Source organism: Cariama cristata, unplaced genomic scaffold (genome assembly GCF_000690535.1).
Source record: "Cariama cristata isolate BGI_N322 unplaced genomic scaffold, ASM69053v1 scaffold39648, whole genome shotgun sequence".
NCBI classification, from domain to species: domain Eukaryota; kingdom Metazoa; phylum Chordata; class Aves; order Cariamiformes; family Cariamidae; genus Cariama; species Cariama cristata.
This window is the reverse complement of record NW_009631376.1, coordinates 41,547-68,646: the sequence shown is the minus strand read 5'-3', so window position 1 is coordinate 68,646 and position 27,100 is coordinate 41,547. Positions and strand designations below refer to the sequence as shown.

Sequence of the window (27,100 nt, the reverse complement as noted above, 5' to 3'; positions counted from 1 at the left end):
TTTTGGTATTTATTTGTTCGTTCACTCTGATCCAGTTATAAGACTCTTACCTCAGTTTTTAGTAAACAGTTTTAAGTGAAAAATTGTGCAAGAAATTTTATACATTTTATGAAGGATTATTAAGTCAAATATCACTTTACTAATAGGATTTTCAAACAGTTCAGGTTGTTTGCCATAGGAAAAGTACTCCTTTCATGTCTCCATCACTTTAAAAACACAATATTCTGCAAATTTTAAAGATTTTTTTTGTTTCTTTTCCCTTTTCCAGCTACTCTTGGTGTTCTACACAAATACTCGTTAGTCATTCTGGAGATGGACTTGCTGTCTGGAACCTACCTCTTGGCAGTCTTATTAGCCTGTATTGTATTTCAATCTGGCGCACAGGAGAAGAATTATACCGTGCGGGAAGAACTGCCTGAAAATGTCCTCATTGGCAATTTGCTCAAGGATCTTAACCTAACACTGGACCCAGATGTGCCCCTTTCCTCACCGCTACAATTCAAGCTTGTCTATAAGACTGGGGATGTACCATTAGTACGGGTGGAGGAGAACACTGGTGAGATATTCACAACTGCAAACCGCATAGACCGAGAGAAGCTGTGCTCTGGCATCTTTAGTGAGAATCGCTGCTTTTATGAGGTGGAGGTTGCTGTTTTGCCTGATGAAGTTTTCAGACTGGTCAAGATCAGATTCCTAATAGAGGATATAAATGACAATGCCCCACTGTTTCCCTCAACAGTTATTAACATCTCTATCCCTGAAAACACGGCAATTAATTCTCGCTATTCTGTCCCATCTGCCATCGATCCGGACATTGGTGTGAATGGTATTCAACATTATGAACTCCTTAAGGTGGGTTTCTTCCATCTTTCTACATTACTGTCTGTGTTACCGTCTTCCCACAAATGTTGCCAGTCCTCATCAACCCATTAGAAATATGAAGCTGTATATCATAGTAGTGGTGCACTGCAGGTATCTGTCTTGAAATGTAATGTTAATCTATACTCTTGAGTACATTCTAGTGCATTGTATCTTCACTTTGTGGAAAACTGTGTGTCTGTCTGTGTAGCAGTATGGTGAAGCATGCGTGTCTTCATGAACTCTACAAACTTTGAATGCTGGTGTACACTTTGGCTAACAGTCGTCTTAGACCATTAAAGGTGTGTTCTTATTGCCACCAACATGACAGCACCAAGTGCAACAATATTTTGCACTGGGTTTATGTCTACCTCTTGCATGACTGTTAGATTTGAGCAACAGAACTTAGCTCAGAAGCTTATGTGATGTGATGCTCATCTGTATACTGATGAGCTATTACAGCATGAAAGAGTCCATTTGTCAAAGCAGCTTTGTAATGTTTGGTCAGGTGAAATATCTGGACAGAAGAAAGTCCAAGATATGCATGAATGCAAGGATAGTGGTGCCAATGGCCTTGTAAGAGCAGATATTTCATATTCTTGCTGCTTTCACTCTTTCTAGCAAATAGCAGGAGAGCTGCAGTTAGAGAACAAAAGAATAACACGTAAACATGTGGTGTGTAAGAGTATGTGATGGCTAAGTAAAGGATTACTTTCATCTGAGTTTACTGAAGTAGAGAGTTTAGAACAAGAAAAGAACTTAGCCTAAAACTGGGGGAAGCTGAAAATGTCTTTATTTCCCTTGATTTTGAATAGGGAACAATTGGGTAATTTGACTACTCAGCAACCAGTCTGACACCCTCATTACTGACTGGAGGAATATAGACTGTGTAGACCAATATATTGCTTGATTGACGTGATAGCTAATATTAACCGATACAAGTACTTACTAGCAATTTATTAAAAATAAAATACTGCCTTATTTTAGCTCTTTTAAATTGCTTACAACCTGAAGTAATTGTGGCAGTGTGGGTACTAACTAGTGACAAAGACACAAAAATCTTTCATAAAACCGCATCCCACTGGAGTCTTCTGGTTAGCTACCAAAAAAAAAAAAAAGCCCACATATGTCTGTCTGTTCTCAGTGTAGCCTAGGAATTTAAATTTTTTTAAGAACTTACTATGAAGTTTGAGGTCTTTGTAGTAAGCTCTTTAAATTTTTTTTTAATTCCTAGGTTATACTGAGAGCAGACAGATGTACATGTGTGGGTTGTTTTCTAGTTTTTCTTTTTTTTGATAGCTAACCAGAAGCATCCAATAGGATGCAGTCATCTTTATTTGGCATTTAAATGAGAATGTGGGGAATGAATAAAAGTATATTAAATAAATAGCAGTAGGAGCAGAAAATAATAAAGCCAGGACTACAAAATGTTGCAAAATAATACACAATCTGAATAGAGAAATGTTAGTTAATATACCTGAGAGAAATGTGCTGTTATTCTAGGAAAAGGAAAAAAATACAAAATGGCAAAATCAGGAATCCCTGGGATTGAGTGAGCAACCATTCAGATCACCACAATAGCGGTCTTGTTTTGTGGGTTTATTTTTGGACTGTGTGTCAGAAGCAGAATGTGACAGATCAGCAGAATGATACCATATTTGTATCGCACAAGTGGGAGCTCATCTGAAATACAAGCTGCAGCTCTGTACCAAAAGTAGCACAGGGTGTAAGGCTTTGTCTAAAGATCTAATGTGAGATGAGATGGTCTGCCAGAGAGCCAGGTTTCACCAAGGGATGTGTGAATAACTTCAAAAAATAATTAGGGGAAAAAAACAAAAATAAAAAGAAAACCGGTTACATGTTTATTCAAGTGTCTCTGAAAAACTGCTTTTGCCACATAAGGGAAAGAAAGGTGATGATGATGATGAACACAGACTGGCAAGGACTGAAAGTTCTGAATTCTTGTGCTAGATGTGCCACAACGAAAATAATTTGTAAAATCCCAGACCTGTAGACAGATTTCCTAAAGGAATTAATTGCATTTTTCTCTTTCGTGCCTGTTGGTCAGGTGTTATTTGAGTTACGGATCCACTGCCACAGAAATTTCACATACCTTGGAAAGTATCTGTAAAACCAAGAAGCAGTTTATGACAGCCAGACACTGTTTACCATAGTAACATCCAGATGTTATTCCATTGGTGGTTTTTACAATGTTAATACCAAAAGTGATCATGTAAGAAGAGGGAGAAAAAAGTAGTAGAAATGAAGGATTCTGGTGAGCAGGCAGGGAATGTAGACTATACAAAGATCTATCCATCACTGAGGAACAATAGGGAAATGAAGAAGGAAGAAAAGAGTGGTGGTGCCTGAGAATTCTCTCCTGGGTAACACTGAAATATCAGGAGGGAGGGTGACAGGCAAACAAAGATGATGTTTCTTGCCTTTTCTCCCAAAGTGCTGCTCTTGTGTGCGTTATCCTACGCTGTTTTTTGGGGTATGCTCTGAAGATAATGTCTTCTGGCTTCTGATATATGTGTTGACCTTTTCCGTCCTTTTATAACTAGCATACAGAAAAGTGGGAAAACTGCAGCACAGGCAGCTGTCGTGCCTTCTGAAAGGAATGAGTCTAGCAGGGCTGATCTGACAGTGTTGTGGGGGATTTTGGGAAGCATCAGATAAGATGGTGATGGGCAGGGCAGCATACTTGGAGGATGGCAGAGGAGTAGGAGACCATAAGATACACAAGTTACTTTGTAGAAGAATGAAGGCTGATGCTTTAGTATGTGTGCCGCAACAGTGAAATATGTTGCTCTATATTTTAGAGAAAGTAATAGCAAATTGACAAGCTGTGCAATGAAGAGAAAGTTCTTCAGTTATATTTCCCTTTTAAAAAAGTTTAGCTGAAACATGCTTGTTGTCTGTAGGAAGCTGGGCCTATTTTGCCAGAAGATAAAGAGATTTTTCCCATAACAATTTCTATGAGAGAATAAACTTCTCACTGCAAACTCAGCTGAATAGTTTATAGGTTTTTAACGCCTTTTCAGCAACTCTGTATCTCATTGGGAAGGTAACATTCCTGTGTTAGAGTATTTTCTCACTTTGTTACACTTACCTTACTGCCCCTCTCGGAGTATGGGGAAAAGGTTACATGTAATTGTTGTATTCGGTTTCTTTTGCAAAGTAGATAATTAATGACAAAGTCTTTTAACTATGTGACAGCCTTTCATGTTGTTTTAGTCTCCTACCTCTTTCTAAAAATCCTTTTAAAATAGAAGAAAACAAAATATCATAAAAAAAGATATTCTTATATTTTGGGTTCAGCATTACTTGGAAACTTCATAACACAGGATTTGATATATTTAATACAAGAGAGCATTTTAATTACCACACCAGTTAGCACTCAGGTACTTTTTACCTGCCTGCATTTTCTCAAAATGTACCTCAATTGAAAATAACTTCTTTATATGTAACTGATTAATGGTACTGCAACCTCAAAACTTTCCAGGTGTCTGTGATTCAACTGTACACTGTCTGAAATGCATGAACTCTATAAAGCCAAGTTTTACATAACCTCTACATTTCTTCTTGTAAGATTTGCTAGGAGCTATGCGGAGGACAAGTTCTAAGAGACTTTCTGGGGAGAGCAGTGGGGTGTTTTGGTGTGTGTTGTTTGGGTTTTGGTGTGTGTGTGTTTGTGGTGGTTTTTTTTGTTTGTTGGTTTCTTTTTTGAGGGAGATCCAAACACATCTTTTGGATAGCTTTTGAATTGTACTGACTATTTCCTTATTTAGAAAATGAGTTGTAACAATTTGCAAATATCTCCCACTCAACCAGTGTAATAGCACTGGTAGTTGACCAAGAATTGCTCTGGTAGAAGTTTACAAATATTGATTTATTTACAAGTAGTGATGCTTTAACATTATATGAAGTTTGTTGGATTGTTTTTTGGTGGTTTTGTTTGTTTGTTCCCCCCGCCATAGCAAAGAGGGTTTCCAAGGAAGTAATGCAAGACATCTTGCTGTTGCCCAAAGAAATTGTTGTGCATGGTGTTATAAAAGACTATGTCTCTCTGCTGAGGTGTCCAAAGCTGACCATGGATAGGATGATGTTAAGGGTCTAAATGGCAAATGGTAAACAGTGCTTACTATGAATAAGGCTAGAGAGGGAAAACTCAATTAGTTATGATTTAAAAATAAAAGAAAAAGCATTTAGAATGAGAAATAGCTCCAAGTGTAGAGTGGGCAGAAAGATGGCATAATGCCAATAGTAGGAGGTAATAGAAGGGGCAGCTAAGACAGTGAAGTAGTTCAAAGGAAGAAATGACCAGATGCAAAACCAATTACTTTGCCTCAGTTGAGAAAACTATTTAAAGTATAAACTGGGAACGACAGGGAAAAAGAGAGATGGACATTCATGAAAGAAGTAGTATATTAAAACAGCAGGATACAAGAGCAAATTTTAAACTGAAATGTTAATAAGCAGTGATTTCTGATTGAGGATGAATCTACAAATACTAATGTTCTGGTTTAACCCCAGTAGGCAGCTAGGCCTACAGGTTCACCTCTCCAGGGCGTTCACGTTGCTTTGCATACTAATGTAAAATGTACATTGTATCTGGAAATACCACCACACTGTTAAAAATGATTGCATGCTGTTGTTGATTAAGCTATTTCAGCACATTTATATCTAAGTTCAAGGTAAGCTACTATTTAGTGTAACCTGGTTAATACGCTTAGAATTTACAGATGTCACAGGCCTCTGACTATGAAGATTTTAGTGTGAAACATTCCTTTATTCTGTTAGGTGTTAAAAAGAAGAGCTGTTTCAGAGCAGGTTTTGAATAGAATTCCAGCTCAGAACACTGTAAAGGGGAGTCACTTAAAGGATTCATTTAAGTGCATGTTTTAAATGAAATTATTTTTATTGATCGCTTAGCATTTCTTGTCAACTTGGTATACCATATACGCTAAATGTTGCATAGGTACAACAATACCCAGTTAGCAGTGAACTAAAGTAAAAGCATAACCCTGCTCTTACAGGAGCAGAGGATTTTCTTCTGTGAGCTAATCCTGTGTGCTAATAGGTTGTTGCTTTAATCTGTTGCAGTTTAGGGAGAAATTAGTTTGGTGTTACTGTTATAGTTCTATTACTCTTACCTATTACAGTAATTCTGCTGTATTTACTTATCAGAAGCAGCTGGTGCATTTCTTCTAGAATAATATAATAATCTTTTTGTAGCTGTCAGTTCATACGTCTATAATCTGACAAAATAGATTCTTACTCAGTCTCACAACACGTCAGTCTTGCTGCTAGTGAGGAGAGTTACCTCTTGCTACAGTAGATCATCTCTTGAGATGTCTTTCTGATACAGTTTATCAATTCCATGACCTGTGCAAGATGGAGATCACAAATCTTCGTCATACTTCAAGCCTGCTCTTGCAACTAGGTTATTTCTGAGCCTCACAGTAGTTCTGGATCAATTAACTAATATCACTGTTTGTGAAAATCAAGAATGGAAGGAGATGTGTTTTATGTAAAATGAAAGCTAGGAAGGTAGTTAAATCAAAATTACAGAGAGAGGCTAGATTTGAAGTTAAATCAGAACCAGAAAGTCAGATTAATGAAGTTGCTGTTGATAGTCATATTGTAAGCAGTGATACAAATTTGATAGTCAAAACCACCAACAGTGGAGGAGGACAGACAAAACCTTTCTATGGCCTGTTTGTGTTTTAATGTTGTGCCAATACTATGAGTGGTTCAGCACGTCAAAAGGAAGAAAGCACAGTTAATATCCCTGCAAACTCAGTGCACTGTGACACTGACTTACATTTTCTTAACACAGGTATACACCAGACCATCTTCACTTTCTCAGGCATCAGTTGCTTGAACCTCTCATTTCTGTCCTTTTTTTTTATGCTTTCGCTCCTTTAAGTGGAAGCTGAAGTAGCAACTCTCATTTTTACTCTCAAATGGTGTTTGAATGAGGGAGCATCCCACAGCTAATCATACTGAAATTAATGTGGATGATTCTTTTCTGTAGGCTTCAGCAGCATGAGAGGACAATGAAGTGGTATGTTGGCCCTTTAAGTAGGTCACAGCCTGAGGTGGTTGTTGTCAACATCTGACTTCTGTGAAAAAACTGCCAAGATGGAGCTTTTTCTACATGTAAACAGACATTTATTAATATTGTCAGGTCTTACTGAATATTGCAGTTAGACACTAATAAGATTAGGTAAATTCCAACATCATTAATCTCCTGTTGTCAAAAATCCCTTGTAAATTTATGGTAACCCACTAGTAGCACAGTGTATTTGCACTAATTTCTTTTTTATTAGTAACTCTTTCTAGTAATTGTGTAAGGGACATATGACTGAATTGTAAAAGATGGCTATTCAAGATCCCAAGAATTTTACAGACTTATACTAGGGAAAATACATGATTCAGATAGGAATTTTCTTCACTTCCTGATAAGGCAATGACAGTAACTTTGCAGTATTTATTTCTTGTCATTGAAGAAAGACTACTTGGTCAGTGATATGTCAGGATTCACTGACACTAAAACAAAAATTGATTACATGCATATTGGTGTCCCAGGTAACAATAGTACTTGGGTATTTGAACCTAAAACTGAGAGATAATGGTTCTTTTAAAACAAATCCTAGATTTGACAGTGCTTATATACAAGGTGAAAATAAGATGCATGTTAAAAATGCATTTGAGGGTTGGTGTTTTGTTTTGGTTGTGTGTTTGTTTTTTTTTCCCCTCCCACGGACAAGTAGCTTAGACTAAGATTTTGAGTTTCTGCTTGGGTGGGGGCATGGCTTGATTTTTCTTACCCCACAGTTCCTTAATTGAATTACCATAGAGATTTCATTCAGCATAACTTTGCAGGATGGGTTAACTTTCATCTTTATTGCAACGGCTCATATGGATTATACTTCATATATTTGTGGAACAGTAATGGCGTCTTTCCCATTTCATGTGCCAGCATAGATGGGGAAGATAATAGATTTAGGGAGCTCAAAAATAGGTTTAGGAATTTTTTTTGCTCTGGAGTTGCACTCCAGTCAAACTCTAAGGTCACCCTTTAGTGCCTGTAATTTAATAAATATGGAGAGCTGGACATGTTGTCTTTCTAAGGTAACTTTTAGCTGCCCTTTGGAAGTGAGAGGTTTTCTAGGACAGGCAGGCTGTCTTTTGAATGATGCTGAGTACTTTTTTTCCTAAGCCCACAGTGGCAGTGGGGAATAGGTCAGAACTGAAACATCTTTCCCTTTCTCTGTTACTGCTAGAAGATCAGTGTATTTGTTTAATGTTATAACACAGCTTCATTTTTTTCACATGGGTGGTTCCCTCTGCTTGTGTCTTCCACTGAGACGTGAATAATTACCACCTGAAGTGACAAGAATTTCGGCAGTTCCTTGAAGATTTACAAATACTACTTGCTGAGATGGCCAACCTCACAAATAGATATTCATAAAACTTAGCTTATTTCCTTTAATATACATTTGTAGAGGCTGAAGTGCCATTGTGGGTTTCTGTGAAATCTTGATGCACCTACCTTCTGAGTAATTTAGGATTTTTTTTATTCTGTTTGTTTTATTGTACTCGTGAAGTAGTTGTGTGCTGCACAGCTGAGCTAGATTTGAAAGTCTTCAGCTCTAGGGAAGTTCAGGCATTAGTAAAAAGGCTCAGTTCTTTGAAAGACAGAGTCTAAAGCTATTCTCAAATACATAACACTTCCCGCTGATTATGTGGCTTAGTTAACGTTGTCCTTAGTAACGCTGTGTAGAGTTTCAGATGCTGACTCTGTAAAGTTCTGATTGGGAAAAGAGCCTTTTTGTTCCAGAAACCTGAGATCAACTTGGTTTCAGGTGAAGTAATAACTTTGACACAACAGTTTTAGAGTTAACTTCATAAGTAAGTGTCCTTTACTCTAGAAATCAGTTCTTGAGAAGCAAATGTATTTTCAGAAGTCAATGATTTTCCTTTCACTCAGGCTTTTGCCTGATATGTACAATTAGGCCTGATAATAGCTTTGTTTCTGAACTTGTTTTATGCAACAGTCCCCTCCCCTTGCATTTCTGTCTTGTTTTTACATGTATATGAACCTAACTTACCCTGCACAACTTTTACCCCAGTACCTTTCCACAAAAGAAACCTGTAGAGAGCCTATCCAATGAAGAGTTAGGTGTGCACAGCAAGTATTTGATAAATGCTTTAAAGAACACATTAAATGACTTGGGACAGGATATATTTAGTAACCCCTTATGTTGCTCTTGAGAGAAGAGAGGGGAAAAATCTGTTAGTATTGCAAATTTTAGAAGTTCTTAATGTTAGATAAATCCTAATATCAAAGATGTGCAGAATTTTCTTGTTATCAGTTTCCTTATGATATAAAAGATACGTTGAAGTAATGAGGAATAGTTCAAACAGAATGGAATAGAGGATTTACCCAGCTTTCAGTTTAGGTGAAAAGTAATTGGCTCCCTACCACCTTTTCCCTTGTCTAGGTCAGGTAATTTTGGGGTCGTGGATAATATGACATGAGCTGAAATAAGCTATAAAATGAGATACAGAAACTTGAGGGATGCTTGAGAGTGCTAAATGACATCCTAAAATCTTGAAAAGCTCCCCTGCAAATATATGAAAGGGATAAATAACTTTCATTTTGATCTTATTTTGTAGTTGTAATTACAGGACAACTTGTAAGGTGGACTGAGGGAGAAATTATAAATATTTGTAGGTAGAATTGTTGTCCCTTAGGTTTGTCACTATCCTTGGACATCTATTGCTTCTCACTGTTTTCCTATTACTTAACTTTCGGAACATAAGGAATTAAAAAAAAAATATCTCTTTACATAGGTCCCTTACCTCAAAATCTTTTTATATCATCTTTGCATCATAAAACTATTTTCATTATTTTATGATGTAGTTATATTTTATGATCCACCTTATAAAGCTCCCTTCCCCCCCATTTACCCATTTTTCTTACTATCTGAAATATCAAAGTATATGATGCTTATGAGAAGTTTTCATAGTAGAATAAAAATATTACTCAGTAGTAATTTGTCTAGAGAGATATGACCAGAGAAGTGGTCATCTATGAACACTCCTTTGAAAAAGTTACCGGGTCTGATTATTAAAGGGGAAAATACCTAATTTGCATTCTTACAGCTGTAAATTAGTGTTTCTAAGTAGATAAAACTCTACTACTGACTGGTGGTAGTGAGTCAAGAGTCAAGGTAATTGCTTCTTGTTGGTTGATACAAGGCTCCTTTAGGGCGGTTTATGGCATTATTACTGTAAAACTGTCAGGTTCCGTTATCCTGACATCCCTTTGAGGGATTGACTGAAGACTAGAGGAGAATGTCTTCCTTCCAGGCATGGTAAGTTCAGTGAGTTAGAGTGAGGGACAAGTTGGAGTATCTTTTTGCATTCAAAGCTCTAATTTTCACACTAGCTGTCATGAAACAATAATAGATAACTTAGCATGTCTCTGTGTGGGAAGGATGATAGACCCTAGCTGGAAGGCACAAATCTGTCAAATGGAGATCTTCACTTCATCTATCTTATATGAATATTATCTTTTGCTGATGTCCAGACAGATCAGTGTGCTAGTTAACGCAGTTCTGGTGATGCTTTCTGAGCATAATAGATGAAGGATTTGTGTACATAGTGCTCTAGAAACCAAGTACATAGACAACACTTAGAAATTAATATTTTCCCAAAATACATTGACTAAAATCTTCAGTTTCATTTTTATGGGAAGAAATCGCAAATTACACAATGTATAATGCTCTCAACTGTAATCCACAATAAAAGCACTAACAAAACCCCCATGTATCTCGGTAAAGTTATAGTTTGGTTTGCATATATGCATGATAACTGCAAATAAGAAATGTTGAGCAAATTTAGAAAAAGTGTGTTGTATTCTTAAGCAGTTACACTGAAGTATCCTCATGTGAATGGTAAATTTTTGTTAACTATACAATGGCAATATAATGCACCTTTGAGGCAGATTTGCAGAAAAGTATTGAATATGTTCAAAATCAGTTAACTCATATATTATGTTCAACTGATTTTTCCAAACTTGACTTAATTTTGGTTTTTTATGAATACTTCAGAAATTTTGGCAACCTGTAAAGATTTTTATTGTCAGCAATATCAGAGTTGACTACAGGTGTAAAATGTATGGCAGTGTTTTCCATATGTCATTTGTGTGTTACAACTTTTAAAATAAGCTTGCTTGGTAACTGAACTTTCTGAAGGTCTTTGGAGGTTTCACATAAGCAACAGTATAATCAAAACTTCTTTTTGCCCTTCTCTGTAGGTTTAGATGCTGGTGATGGTTACCTGGAGGACAATTTTGTGGTTTTTTTTGGGTTGTTTTGTTGTTTTGGTTTTTTAATGTGCTTATTTGGTTTTGGATAGCTTTATCTTATGAGCTACTTGGAGGAAACAAATCAGTATTACTAGCTCAAAATAAGTCTGACTTAAATTTGAATTTGAGGCTTGTGAGGGTTTATGAAGCGTGTGAATGTAGGCAGTTAAAAATATTTCAAAAAGTGCTGAAGGATCATTGAAGATTAGAGTTTTTGTACCAGTTAATTGCAAAAATTATTGGCTAAACATTTTATAAGTGCAGATAAACAATAAAATTCTCTAGGAAGTTCTTTCTAAGTGAAAACTGAAGCCATGATTGAGTTTTACTGGTCACTTGATCAAGACTTCATTTGATTTCAGTAGAAGCTGCCTTGAGTCTTGAACTTTTCTATGTGTTATGCTTGCCATAAAATCCTTCGCAGTTTCAGAGGGTAATAAGCTATTATTTTTATTTGGTTTGACTATTTTCTCCTTTCTACAAGATGCAAGCAGGAAGGCAACAGTTTTAGTTGTATAGAGCTACCAAGTATGCTGTTGTTACAGTTGCAAGTAGATTTCTTGCGCATAAGTATGTGACTATTTGGAAAATTAATTTGAGTTAGGATAGCAGAAATGTGCACTGTGTCTCAACATATTTCACTTTGTTCTTGGGGGCTGTATTTAAAAATATTTAAGTAAAAAGTCTAAATTTTTATTTTTACAGCTATCATGAGCTTTCCTCGCAACAATCTAACATTGAAATTCAGTCTTTGAAAAAATTCATACCTTCACAGTCTGAAATGAAATAAATTTATCAGTGCTTTTGAGGAGTAAATGCTTTTATCAATTATAAATGCAGCTCCTGATCATTGTTTAACCCATATATACAGTTTTAAAAATCAGAACAATTTTGAAAATTGTATATAGAAATTAACCCCTGTATATAGAATTGAACTGTATATAGAAACGAGAAGTACTCAGGTGAAGAGGAGGACATCACTGCATGCTTTCCTAATATATTAAGATGCTCTTGATGCCTTACAGTGTAATGAAAAGTGCAAAGATGGAGGAGAGTGAGGAATTCAGCAGATCTCTGCTAAGTTTTCATGACTTGATGATGATTTTCAGACAACTTGCAAGAATTTTAGGGGCCTCAGATTTCATCACATGTTCCCCTTTGCTGTTGTTTTTATACTTCCATAATATTCCCTGACCTGTGTGTCATTCCAACAAGGTAGCAGTTGTTTCCTACCAAATATAGCTAGCAGGACATACACTGATCTTGCAGCCATCCAATGAGTTGTGTATAAGCCTGTTCTAGACTCTGTGATAAATCACCTGATGTCTTAGTGTCTGTCTTCCCTGTGCTGTTGAAAATTCATCTGTCCTACCTGTTTTACATAGATCAGGGCGCCCCAAAATACTTAGAAATCAAATGTGACCTTCAGGTTTCTGGCTGTTATCTTTCCTCAGATCTGATAGGTGAGAACAGTGCTAACAAATTACCTCTTCTGGGAATCTTTCCTCAGATGGAGTAGAAGAAATAATTGTGGTTTAGACTGTATAGATATTTAGCAATGTTATATATGGGACATTTCTTATTCTGGCAGGTTGCTGACAGTGCTCTTAGGACAAGTCATACTGCACCCATAATCTTTACTACTGTCTCAACATCTACGGTATTTTAAAGACTTCATATTTTTGTATGTCACAAAGGAAAGAGGTAGGAGGCTTTTCAAAATATATCCTAAGAGTTTACCGCCATTGTGCGGGTACATTATTTTTATATATTCACAAAATCACAGAATCGATTTGGTTGAAAGAGACCTCCTGGATCATCGAGTCCAGTCTTTGCCCCAACACCACCATGACACTAAGTACCACGTCCAGTCTTTTCTTAAACACCTCCAGGGATGGTGACTCCACCACTTCCCTGGGCAGCCCATTCCAATGCCTAATGACCCTTTCTGTGAAGAAATCCCTACTCATTTCTAGCCTGAACTTCCCCTGGTGCAGTTTCAGACTATGCCCTCTTGTCCTGTCACTAGTTGCTTGGGAGAAGAGGCTGACCTCCCTCTCACTACAGCCTCCTCTCAGGTTGTTGTTGAGAGCGATCAGGTCTCCCCTCAGCCTCCTCTTCTCCAGGCTAAACAACCCCAGTTCCCTCAGCCGCTCCTCATAAGACTTACCCTCCAGACCCTTCACCACCTTCGTTGCCCTTCTCTGGACTTGCTCCAGCACCTCAAGGTCTTTCTTGTAGTGAGGGGCCCAAAACTGGACACAGTACTCAAGGCGTGGCCTCACCAGTGCTGAGCGCAGAGGGACGATCACTGCCCTGGTCCTGCTGGCCACACTGTTTCTGATGCAGGCCAGGATGCTGTTGGCCTTCTTGGCTACCTGGGCACACTGCTGGCTCATGTTGAGCCTGCTGTTGACCAACACTCCCAGCCTGTAATGCTGCATGGGGGTTTTGTGGCCAAAATGTAGGACTCACACTTGTTCTTGTTGAACCTCAATTCAGTGTCACTATCTGAGAACAAAGGTGTTTCTCTTTGGCCTCTATTTTGTCTTTAAAGATTGACCTGACATAGGTTTCTGAATTTCAGATCATTTATTTATTAACTGTATTAGTGAAACTGACTTTAGTTTTCTGCTTGATGTAGTAGTCTTCACCAATGTATCCAGCAGGATTTTAAATTTTTTTGGTAATGTTCTTAGTTAAAAGGTTTGTCACTAAACTTGTTTATTGCTAAATAAGAACCTTATTACTAAAGGCAGCCAGAGCTATCCCCATCCAAGCATGAAATGTATTACATTTAAAGGCCATTAATTTTTTGACCAAATTAAAAATAATTATCACAAGTACTGGAAGAAAATTAACTAATTGTACTCTGTATTGCTGCATGGAGTGTAAAAGTTCTTTACTTTCACTTGTAAAAGATCTTTACTTGGATCCATAGTAATTCTAGTTTCAGAATAATTTTGTGAGAATTTTTTTTTTTTCTGCTGCTTTTAGTTATTGTAATGGATGCAACTATATATATTTTACTCATATTTTGGATCATGAGAAACTTTTCCATTTTCCAGTAGACTGCATGGAAATCCTAAAATTGTTCCTATTATTATTAAAAATACTAAGTTATGAATGAATAGCTTTCTTTTTCACATATACACGTGAGGCGATCAAAAAAATTACTGTATTTTCAAAATGCTCAGTAGAGAAAAGAAAAAATAAAGGTGATTGATAATATTCACAGAACTTGTGGATTTCTTCCTTTGTCCAATTCACTTTTCTATGACCTCCATTTTTGAGAGGGATAAAGATTTCCAAATTTTAAGATATGTTTTGAAAACAGGAGAGGTAGTTTCAGTTTTTCCTGGTGTTAGTTGTCATAAAATACACAATTAAAATATTAAAGAAGTTTTTGCGATAATAGTGTATTCTTAATCTTAATTTTGCTTTTAGCTTTCTAATATTGGTTGTTAGTGATAGAGATTAAGTAATCCTAGCAGTTTTTCCCCCGAGCACCCTGTATGTAATATTTTTCTTCCTTTTAAGAGGAAGTACAGAGAGGAGAAAAAGGTAAGTCCAAAATTATATTCTTTTAGCTATCAAAGAATACATTTAAATTGAGTGTCAACCGTGGATCGTGGTGCTTGACTGCATTAGTATGGTTATTTTTATTCCTGAAAGAAAGGTTTATTACAAAGTAATTTATATTCTCTAGCCCAGGAATATAATTGGTCTGAACACTGATGTCCCGTAGAGCTTTTGAAGCTGGGACATGTAGCAAAGAGCATTTCAGACAATTTTAAAGAAACAAAAAGAAACATTGGTAAAAGGAATGAATTCTGAGTCATCAGCTGTCAGTATTGAAATACATTTTTCTCACATTGTGCTATAATTGCTGGCTCTTTGAATGTGGTGTGTATTATTGCTTTGGTTATTGCTGATGTTTCAAAGTCAAATAGTTGTCATTTTTTCTGTTTGCTTTATCAAGCAAATTGACATTTTCTGTGTGTGTGTTTTTTTTTCTTTTTCTTTTGTGTCAGGATGTTCCTCTGTGCTTTTCAGAATGAGATATTATATGGCATTTTCACTTTGAGTTACTTCTTCCTCTTCATTTTAACCCCAGCCTTAAAATTTTCACCCTCATTTCCTTTAGGGACTTTTCAAAGCAATTTGTTGTAGCACATTTAAAGGTATAAACACAGTAGTAGCTTCTGTTTTGTTACCCATCCTGTTTATCATGTTTTTTGGCAGTTATATATTAGTATTTTCCATTGGTGAATTGACCTTAGTATGGAAAGCCAACACAAAGTGTGAATACAATGATTTGAAAGTCAGTCTTACAAACAGACCATAAAAGAGCGATAGAACTTTCATGTTTTCCATCAGTGTTGCACACCTTTATTGTTACACATAAATGAAATATTCATCCAAGATGAATATCCAAGATACTTGCTATGCTTGTAAAATATTAGAACATGAATCAGTTCCTCGAAGTTTACAGATTACGTAGTTCTCCATGAGATGTTACATTAATTTTATGGGTTTTTAACTTCTGAAGTAGTCCAGTAGTTGCCTCCTACTCATAAAAAATTGACGTTTGAATAATTTAAACCTTCAACTGCCAGCATCATCTGGAGTTTTTGGCAATTAATTTAATTACCTAACTGGACCTTTGACAAAGCTAAAGAAAAAAAATTGTTAGTATGTGTTTTTATATCTGCTTCTGATGTTTTTATTTTTTTATTATTCAGATTCTGAGGTGCATTGTGTTAAGATGTTATGACCTTTGCTGTACACCTTCGCATACGAATCTTAGCTGGACTTCTGTCTTTTCAGTCTTTCCTTGTCTATGTTTTCAAAGTCTCAAATAGTTATCTTTGCCAGCCCAGTTGTTTCCTCTAAGTACTAAAAAATGACAGCAATAGTAGACAGCATGGACAGCAATAGAATCTATTTTGTTTCTGTGGTGGTTTTTGCTTTCAAGGTTGCTTGTGAAGATGGGATCCTAGAAGGCAAAAGTGCGTGCATTTCAATCATAATGAAGGGAAAAATAAACGTTGTTCAAAGAGTGAATAAAAAAAAAAAGAAAGGACACGAACCATTCCCATGGTCTGTCTTCTACTACTATGGTATATGGCTCGCAGGATGATTATTTACAATGTTTGACTTCTATAAAAGATAATTTTTATCATCGTTCTTTCTGCTAATTTTGGAGAGAATAAATGAGCAATCTGAATAAGAAATGTTGTTATTTAGAGCAGTGTTGTATGAGAAACAGTGATGTCTTTCAAACTGCCTAGGCAGTTTTCTAAAAGAGTACAATTGACTTGAAATCCTGTTCTCATGTTGTAATGGTGTCTAAACCAGCATTATTTGTGCTTTTGCATTGTTTTCTGTAACACGTACGTTCTGTACTCTGATGTGATCTTTGAGGGTTACAGAACTGTGAGATTTAGTTCATTGCGGTTTTGTTACTGGCCTGCAGAGTAGTTGTGAATGAGTCACTTCCGCCTTCCGTGCCTCAGTTTCCTTACAGCTAAGTGATGTGAATGATACTCATTTTAACCTGAGAATGGCCTTGCTGGGTGAAAATGAGTTTCATCTGATCTTGTATCCTGTCTCTAACACCGGATATCAGATACGTAGGAGAGATTGTAAGAGGAGCACAAGCATATTTTCCCAAGCTATTCCTGAGGTTTCGCCAATTTGAGGCTCACAGATTTCTTGCCCAGAAGTGGTGGTTCTGATATTCTTATCAGGATATTTTTTCATATGTGCAGTTTCTCCAGTTAAATTTTGAACCTGTTTTGTAAAAATTATAAACTGTAAAATATGAGCATTTGGAATACGGGGAAAGTTTTAGAAATTACATCATGTGACGAGTACTTATTTTAGCTTCTATTTACATCGGTCTACTGGTGACATTCTTATACTATGAGAACAGCCCTGTCTTTGAAATGTGTTTTGGATACAGTGACGAAGGAATTACACGTTATTATTTTACTTAAAAATGTGTGTAGTTTTTCATAGGCTGTTGGAGGAGATCAGAAACTGTGCAAATATATTTTTCACAAATAAGCATGCCCATTGTATTAGATTAAGTAGAAATAAAATTAATTTGGTTCATATTTTAAATTTATATATGTTTGAGCTGAGAAGTAAAGGCCAGAGATATAAGCAGAGTTTATTCTCCTACTCAGTGGCGGAAAGCTTTGTACTACCCAAGGCATAAGGTTTTCTCCTATGTTTTCCTATGTTAAGGTACTGGAAGAACAGCCAAGACTCTTTAAGAAGTGAATTTACCTTTGTGGAATTAAAGTCTGGGGGGTTTAGATGCTTCTGTATTAGTGATTAGCTTTGGTAATAACTTTATTTTGTGTAAGAGTGTATAATTCGGTGTTCCATTTGATTGAAAAATCTCAATCCCAGGCTTGAAACCTTTCACAATAAGTAAGGGGGAGTTGTGTGCTCACAGAAATCGTATCTAGCATTCATAGGGCTAGAGGAAACAGTAAAACCACCAGTCTCCTCGCTGCAGTTGTAATGCTCAAGTAATATTACGAAAGTTCTTATAAACAGGAGTGAAGTCTTTCAGAAACTATTTTGAATATTGGTTTGAAGTTCAACTACGTATTTGTCACAGCATAGCATATGCTACAGGCTACTGACTTTCATGAGTGGGGTAACAAAGAAAATTGTTGTTACTCTGCTTCTGACAAAGACTTGACTAATGTAATTGTTACGCACAGTGGATCCTCTCCCCCCCCCCCCTATTATTTCTCTTCTTTGTATACTCATGGATGGAACAAATTTTTCTATCAGAAAAGGTTTTAAGTTAGCAACTTGCATTGTGATGATCAGGAATTTCTGACATGGTTTGCATTTGAAATATTCTGTATTGCTATAAATCAAAAGATACAAGCTCATGCTATAGTGCTATACAGTGCTACCTGGCTCTGAAATCACTGAAAACTGAAGAGATACATTAATATGCATATTACTATGAAACGATTGGCTGGCTTTTCCTGCTGGGCAGCTGTTGGAACTAATCAGATTGTACCTAAGAGCATAATAAGGAAAAACTTTAATAATGTTTAACCCTCTTGGAAGCTCTGTCATTTCAGCTGTCATACTTGCTTTCATTAATTTAGTCTAACTTGCTGTTTTATTAAAAGCCATAATGCTGAATTTCAAATCAGATTTCATTTAATTTTACATGTTACGATAGGTTCTTCCACGTATATCCATAGTAGGACTCTGCTTTCGGTAACAGTAAAGTTAGTTGAGGGTGGAAGTAGAGTTTTGACTCTAGGTAGAATGCGTAACAAATTTAGCAACTAGCTTTATAGTGTCACCTTAGGATTTTGAGATAGCGCTCTTAATTGTGAATCCATGTAGCAACTGAAAATTATTTTGTTGCAGTGAGCAATCCTGTAGTTTTCTATGAACAAATTGACTCAGTCCTTTCTCGGAGAGTACTTGTTTTGTCTTATTTCAGTATCTGTGAATTTGATGTCTAATGATGGATGTAGTACTTGGCAGAATGTGCTAGGCATGTTTTAAAAATAGTAGTGTGCCTAACAAAAATTTTGAATTCAAAATCAACTGTTCATTTAACTCACTGCTTCATAAATACAAGAAATCTTGTTTGTAGCTTAATAACTTAGTATGGAACAATCCTAACAATACATTAAACCCTTTAAAATAAAGAAATAGGAATTAAGTAAGTGTAAAAATCAAAGTATAGGCTAAGTCTTTGTGTGTAAGTTAAAAATTGTTTAAGGAGTATTTAAGTTAGTGTTTGAGAAGTGTTTTGTTTTGTATGCTGATGGTCAATTTCTCAGTAGGTGGACATAAGCTAACATGTTTTTGCTGGATTTTAGGTTGATTTCTTTTAATAGTTTTGGTTTGTTAGATTCAGTTGTTTTCATAATGGTTTTAGAATATGAACGCTAAACTTTGCATTGAATTATTCAGAGCATGGTATCATCCCCGGAGGGTTCTTTCTTACAACTGTTTTCCTAGTTCTAACCTGTATGTGGCTGAGAGATGCTGCCTGTATTAGCAGGTGTCTCAAAGCAAGATTAATTCTGTAGGAGTTGTGATGGTTCTTTAACCTGAGGTTATTATCATAGTGGAGTAGTTACGAAGAATCTAGGGCAAGTTCTCCGTTCTTGTTTGCCATAATAACACTTTAGTGGTCAAAATCATGTTGGTTGCCCAAAATTTGTCGTGCACTGTTGATATTTTCCACTAAGGAAGAGGCTGCAGGTTCAGTTTTTGTGAGTATTGCTAAGTTTTATTGTACCGCAAACAGTATGTGTGCTGTTATTTGGCAACATTTGTTTTAGTACAGTGATTAAATTAACCTCAGGAAGGAACTTAGAGTGGATCCAGACGTGGGAAAGCTTGCTTTTTCTCTGACTTGGATTACACAAGTCATTACTGGGTAGAAATGGTTTCAACTATCTTTGCTTAATTTGCTTTTTCTGAAATAGTACAGTTTGTGTGAAGTCAGTCGTATTGCTAAATAACACTCTCTCTATTTTGTTTATTCCGGTGTTAGCTGTCCTGTGGAGATACAGGCCATCGTTCACTTTACTACTAAGATTAACCACTCTATGCAGTTTTTGCTGTGAATTGTGGGAGAGCTTGTCTCAGCCTCAGAGGATAGATAGTTTACAACTTATTGGAGGATATGTCACCTGGTGGGACTAATCTAGATCTTTGCAACAGGAGATGGATATTATATTTACCTTCTGAAGCTGGTGTTCTTCATGCTTAAATGTACACTTATTGTGTTCTATGTTTTTTTTTTTTTCATTTTTTTCCTATTGGAGGGAAAACCTCTGCCTATTAGCCAAAATTTGTAGTGTATATTCAAGACTGAACTGTTACTAGAGAGTATAAAAAGTGAACAAAACCTAGACAGAAAACATAGAACGGAATGATGAGTGGTGTTTCCCCTGTAAACATGCCATTCTAATATTCTTAATTTTATTTTCTTTCTTGCAAATCTATTGTATCAATTTAATTGCTGATTTTAAGTCCAAGAAATAGTACAAGTGTATTCAATCAGAGTAAAATTGGAATTTTATTTTTAAGAAAGGAATATATTCTTGAGTATAACTGCTTTTAAAAGTACATATCAAATATGCTTTTAAGATTTTTTTTTTTTGATCCCAAACAACTCAAAGGGAAGCTGTTATTAGGAATATAACCTGTTAACCAGAAAGTCATGACAGTTTAGATACTAGAACTTTGAATGCACACAGGTAGCATCAGATTTCTTTTCAAAATTGGTTTTCGGAGTTGAGTTACTACCTTACAATAAGGAAATATTTCTTCCTTTTATCTAGCTTTGTTCTACGGATTCAGATAAATAGGAGTCAGTAATGCTGGAGGCGGAAGAAGACAAGTTGTCTGCCTGATAAATCTAGCACCAGAAAATACATTTCTGTTTTATCCCCTACATTCTGTGATCAACGTGGTAAAAAGACTTTTATTTAATGAGTTTTAAAATTCAGTCTCTCTGGAACTGTTTTTAGTCCTTACTGTCACTCTGTACATCTTCTCAGCAACTGTGTCTGATTTGTTACTCTGAAATTGCAGTATTATTTATTATCTTCTGATGTGTAGTGAAGTGGCATCTTGCACTTGCATACATCACATAGCTTTACAGTTTAATATGGTAGCTCAACTGTTGTTTTCTCAGAATAATACAAAAAGGATAAGTTTTCATTTTTTGGAAAAGCATAGCTTTATTTCTTTCAAAAGCAAAAATTATCCTGTGGTAGTTAAATGTCCCGCACAAACTTTCTCTTCTTTTGAATTGTACAAAACCTTGCAAAGATGGAGGTCTTGAGAAAGGCTTACTGTCATGTTCCTTTCAGCCATATTTGTGACAGGCTTACAATTCCTAAAGCCCGCTTGTGAAAGCTGGGGGAAGTCTACTCAAAATGAAAAAAGTGAACTCTATTGTATTAGTGTTGTTTTTCCTCATTCTGTTATATTTTTACCCACGTGAATTGTGAATTTTCTGTGTTAAGGCTGTGTATTTTTTAATACTCAAAATGAAAAAAGTGAACTCTATTGTATTAGTGTTGTTTTTCCTCATTCTGTTATATTTTTACCGACGTGATTTGTGATTTTTTCTGTGTTAAGGCTGTGTATTTTTTTAATGTCAAAATTCATAAAGCAGTCATACATGCATGTTAAAGTAAGGTCTCTGCATGTGAAAGAATGTCCTTGTGATGTAAATCCAGAGAACAAGTTATCTTACTCGTTTCTTTTCTTTGTGTTTCTGGATGCCAGGATCCCTGAAGAGAAGGAGGTGTGTGTGTGAGATACTCACACCAGTCAGATGAAAGTTTTGTCAACATTTTTTTCCTGAAAGTTTAAACATAAAGGGAAGATACAGTGGTTTTACTCACAGCTGAACTTTAGTTTAAAAGGGCCTCAGATCAAATAAGATAATCTTGCTAAATAACTTCTTGGAAAAACCACAGCATCGAAGGTTAGGATATGGGTTTACCTTAACGAAGATGCCAAGTATTTAAAGAAATCATGCACCTTAGCTGAAATTTTGTGTGAGTGTGTATAAGAGGGAATGAGATAACAACAATACATTAATGAACGTTGGCTTGCAAATATTTGTACTCCAACAAAGGACAAATGTTTTCTCTCTATTTTATTTGTTGTTTTTCCATTTGTCACGTGCCAAATCCATATGTGTCAGTCAGCCCCAGTTCCCACTGAAATTACTGGAAGCTGAGGATACTGTACAGTCTCTGCTTTAGGGTAAAGGAACTTTCAGAAAAGTCGAAGTTGCTTCTATTTTCTTGTGTACAAGTAGCTGTCAGTTTTAATCTCCTTCTCCCTGAATACTGATCTGATTATAGAGCAGGTAGTGAATAGGAGAGCATTACAGGTTCACACTGCTCCAACACCCAGTTACCATTCATCCGAGACCTCTGAAATGTGCGATTAGGAGCCTAAGATACCTTGCATGACTGTTGAAGCAAAATGAGGTTGTGATTTAGGCGCTGTTCTTACCAGCAATATGGAACTGTTAGCTATTACCTCCAAAAGCACAGTGACGCATTAGAGAATAACATCACTAAAACATGTACTCATTTATTTCTCTTTTTTAGAGATGCTTGGTTCTGTTCCTGTTGCTGTTCTCAACTAGGAAATCAAGCAAATATGTAATTGTCACACATATATATTCAACAAGTCAATTTTAATATTTGCACTATATTGTTGTCTAATGTAAATCCTAACTTTTTTCTTCATTATATATCTATAGTGTGACTTCAAAGACAGAGAACATATTGAAGGACAAGTCAGGTATCTGGAGCTTTATCTAGCTGTGGAAACAAGGGAATTCAGAGCAAAGCTCAAACATATTTAATACTAAATCTGAACAACTTCAGGTGTGTTGAAAATGTAGTTTCCTGTTCAATAGGATGTCTGTGAATATTTCTGAACTGTAATAGAGAAGATTAAGAGGGAAGGTTACTTTCCTAATTGCCTTACCTGCAGCTATTGACCTTTCTTTTTTGGGAAGTGTGTCTCCAAGTGAAAGAACTTTTATTTAAAGTTTAAAATTCTAAAGTTTAGTGTCTAAAGTTTAAAGTTCTAAAGTTTAGTTTAAAACATGATTTGTAATTCAGAAGTGGCTGGCTCTTTCAGACAAGCTACAGACCGTGGACAACTGATAAAATGTCTCTGAACTTCAAATTCCCTTCCTTAGGTAGTGGTACGACTATTTCTATAGCAGGAGTATTATGAGGATAAATTCCACAAAGTTTTGTGGTGCAGCTGCATATTTTGCTGAAATACCTAATTGTATGTCTACAGTACATTGTGCGAGACTAGTCAAGTGACAGCCCAGTTCCTACTGCCATTCTTTCCTAAGCAATTAACTTCATAATTTTATATCATGTTAATGCAGTAATATTGATTCACCACTACTCCTACCCTAGTTTGTAGAGGTATGTAAAGTGAATTTTTATTAAAATTTTGGGGGTTTTGTTTTGCTTTTTTTAATTGTAATTCATGGTTCAAAAGGTAAGATAGCTTTCATAAAAAAAAAGGCATGAAACAGCATTTCAGACTGAAGATGTAATATGGGAAGAGAGTTACTCTTGAAACCTGGTGCGGTCTTGAAAATGTTAAGTGTGTGTATTGCTACTTCCAAGCTCTCCATGTTCACTCCCTTGTAAAGCCTATAGATAAAAAATAACATATTTTAGGTATGGAGTTTCAGACATGCTTTAAGCATAGACTGGAGAAATTAGGGCAGCAAAAAAGTAAGCATATTAAAAATGTAGTATTCACTATCTCTAATTGTTTCTCCTTAATGGAGGTAAAGATGATCTAATAAATATGTTCTGAGAATTGAATGCTAAGAATTGAGGAGGATGCAAAAATATTCCGTCTTAGAGAATTTTTTCTATCTTATATCTGTCTGTCTTAGAAAATAAAGTTGACAATATTCAGAATATGACGAGATTGAAAGGAACAAATCATCCAAAAGGATTAAGGAGGCTCAAGCAATGTAATTGTTAGAACTGTTTTGGTCTTTTTGTAGTAATATTATATTCAGATTTCCAAGGAAGTAATTTTGTGTTTAGGTATACCTCCTAGCCTTTTTTCCTTCTTCTTTGGAAAATCAGTATTAAATGCATTGATTGTCTGCTGCTTCATTCTGTATTATACTTTTTACTGTTCCTTTCCTGCATGAAATGATTCATTGTTATCCTTGTGTTCTGTTGATCCCATCTACTGCATTTTGCTTTGTCTGCTTCATAGGATGAGTAAGATTTTCTGTGTGTGGTTGTATGTATGAAGAGGAAATCTTTGGCAAGGCTTTACATTTATAGAAGCTATTTTATGATTGGCGGTGGAAAAATAGCAAGCTGTGGTATAGACATTGCTAATAAGAAATGATGTCCGTAACTTTTAAGAAGACATAAAACTAATTAGAATTCTGAATGCACAAAATTCACTTTAGGTTCATGCAAGATCGGAAGCTTCCAAATCCTACTTCTACTGTGGATTTGAACCTGTAAGTTCAGTTTATTCAGAGCTAAGCTTTGGCTTGCTTCAAAGGAAACCATGTGAAACAGCGTGTGATACTGACAGAAAACCATAAAATGAACAAAACTCAGGAATCTTAGCCTACAAATCAAAAGCCTGTAGTTGTCTTGACAAAGAGCTAGTGTTTCAAATATGTAAGCAACTTTGCATCTGCCGAGTTTTGCATTTTAAAAATTTCTTACCTTTGTATGTTTATTTTCCTCTTTAAGGTACTGTCACTCAGTCCATGAGGTAACCCTCAGTATTAATAACATATTTCAAGCAACTTCGGGTTGTAAGCTGTGTGATGTGATGAGGGTAGTGACTGTGCAGTCTTTAAGCAGGACAGCTGTCCAAAAAATTTTATTCTAGAATGCATGAACATATGAACTGCATACTGTGTAAGAGCAGACAAGACCCCTTCATTAGAGCTATAACACTTACAATATTGTAGATCTGAGTGTGCTAATATGCACCTATTATAGGAACTTGTATCCGTTATTGCCTATCATATAGTATGTTTTGTGTTTAAGGCTTTAGCTTGGCTTTGGGAATCCACATTTTCCCATCTAAAACCTTTGAAAGAAAAATGCAAATTTAATTTTCAGCTTTTATTAAAAATGCAATACACTCTGTCACTGTTGTCCACTTTTCTGCATTAGGAATTGAAATTGTGCTACTACACACTTTTCTTTGTTAATATAACACTACAGTTATAGAGCAGTTCCATATGTCTTAGCAAAAACAGACAAGGAATCAGTGGCTGGGGCCTATCTCGTAATTTTGCAGGAGACCTGCGAAGGTGTTTTGTGTTGCTACATCTGAAGTAACTAGCAGTTTGCAAACATGCATTATTTTCTGGTCTTTCTGTAAAGATTGTAGGGACCTTTGGACACAAGATTACGTTTCAACCAAAGGTTTTATTATTAAGTAATTTCTTTAATGATTAGTGAATTACTTTCTAATGGGAAGCTGATATTTTTATCTTTTTTCCTTCACTTTTTCTGTCTTTTTAACATTTTGTTCACTTTATTTCCCTATACTGGCTGTATTTGGCCTGCTAGAATTTAGTCACTCTAAATCTGTTTATTTTAGATTTCAGGCAGAGTAAGATTTTTAGAAATAATAAAACTAGCTGATTTTAAGAGGATTGTTGACATGAAATAAATGTGTACTTTTAGTTTGTTGCAATACTTGTTGAAATGAGTTACTGTAGAACATCAGTAAAAAATTATTATATGCATGTTGTCTAGCCCTTGACTTTTGTTTAAGATTCAGTTGAACTAAAGACATACATCCTATAATGTGTTTGTCATTCACAATGTATGAAGATAAGTATTGACAATAAGTATAGGGCAAAGCTGTAGACACAAAACAATGAGCTCTCTTTGCTCCTGTGTCTTTCTCTAAAGGGTCAGAATACTCTGCTTGAATGAAGATTGAGGACAGTGTTGATCTACTCTTTGTCAGTTAACAATGTATATTTGTTACATACAATTATGTAGTTTGTCATCTTTTAAGAAATAATTGCTAATAGACTGACTTCATTTCAGAGTACTTTGTATCACAAGCAGTTGTTCTTACATGGTTATTTAGCACAATATTCTTTCCCTTCTCTGTTTCTTTGAGAAATTACTACGTTCTAACAACTTACTGGTCTGCAAATGTAAGTTCATTAGATGTTTTGAACACAACAGACTGTGCCACTGTTACAAGCATTAACCAGAAGCTGGTCTTTTTTCCCATTCCTTTTGACAATGTCCAGGTAGTCAATACCCCATGAAACACTGTGATACTACAATGTATATGTCTAGAGGCAAAGTTATGTGTAGACTTGAGGTGCGCTTTGTCACATGCAGTCCTGTCCATAATGCTAGAAGCTCTTCTAGCCTATCACATTAAGTGTCCATGTGTCATTGATTATGTATTTTTTAATCTACCTAAATGTTACAATTTTAAAAAAACTCTCTAATTTTTTATTTACATGGCAGCCCAAAACAGCTCCGAAAAGGACATTTGGATCCATTACAAACGACCAGGTAAATATACAATAGGGAGTGTTCAACAAGAATACTAGTTTCATTATTTCATAGACTACCGTGTGCATGAATCCACTGAAAAGGATGTTATGCAAATAGAATAATGTGACATAGTTGTTTATTGCCCTGATAAAGAATCTTGTGATCAGAGCCAGACCCTCTTAAAGCTAATCCTGGCTCCGAGATGGGCATAATCTAGTTTTACTTCAAATAGTTAGGTTACGTTGCTTAAACTGTTGTCTTAGATTAAAAAAGTCAACCTGTTTCTTTTCTCACTCCCATCTTTCTGTAGTGGTGGAGACGATAATGTCCCAGGTTACTTTTACCAGTCAGTCGTTTTAATGGCAAAAGGTGCTATGTAAATGTTAATTATCTATTATGCTTTTGCGATTGATTCATACCCTTCCTAGTGTGAACGAAACCTTCAGTTCTTGGGATAATGTGGTGACTGAGGTACAGTTCAGTCCAAATAACAGTCTGACCCTAATGGAAATTTTCACTTCGCTGAGGTTTTAGGGATGACAGAGCTATTTACTTCAACATCAGGAATTTAATCCTGAAGGTTTTTCTTCCTGTTTTCTCAGGATTTTTAACGCTCAATTTCTTTGCTCATAAGGGAGAGAATTAGATATTTATAATCTTAAAAATATGTTTCTTGAATGTTTCATCGGTTTTTTGAGTGTTCAGAATGGGAGAACTGTCTGTTCTTAGAAAATGCATTTGTTAAAATGCAGCGTAATGT

General features: G+C 35.8%; 1 protein-coding gene across 1 annotated transcript in view; it reads left to right on the top strand.

Moving 5' to 3' along the window:
- The first annotated feature begins 272 nt into the window (after positions 1-272).
- The window catches only part of LOC104156520 (protocadherin-11 X-linked-like), a 38,869-nt gene continuing 12,041 nt past the window's right edge, over positions 273-27,100 (top strand). Inside the window, exon 1 of the mRNA XM_009705914.1 lies at positions 273-852. Coding sequence (XP_009704216.1) covers positions 313-852 — 540 coding nt within the window. The 5' untranslated portion in view covers positions 273-312. The remainder of the gene's footprint in view (positions 853-27,100) is intronic.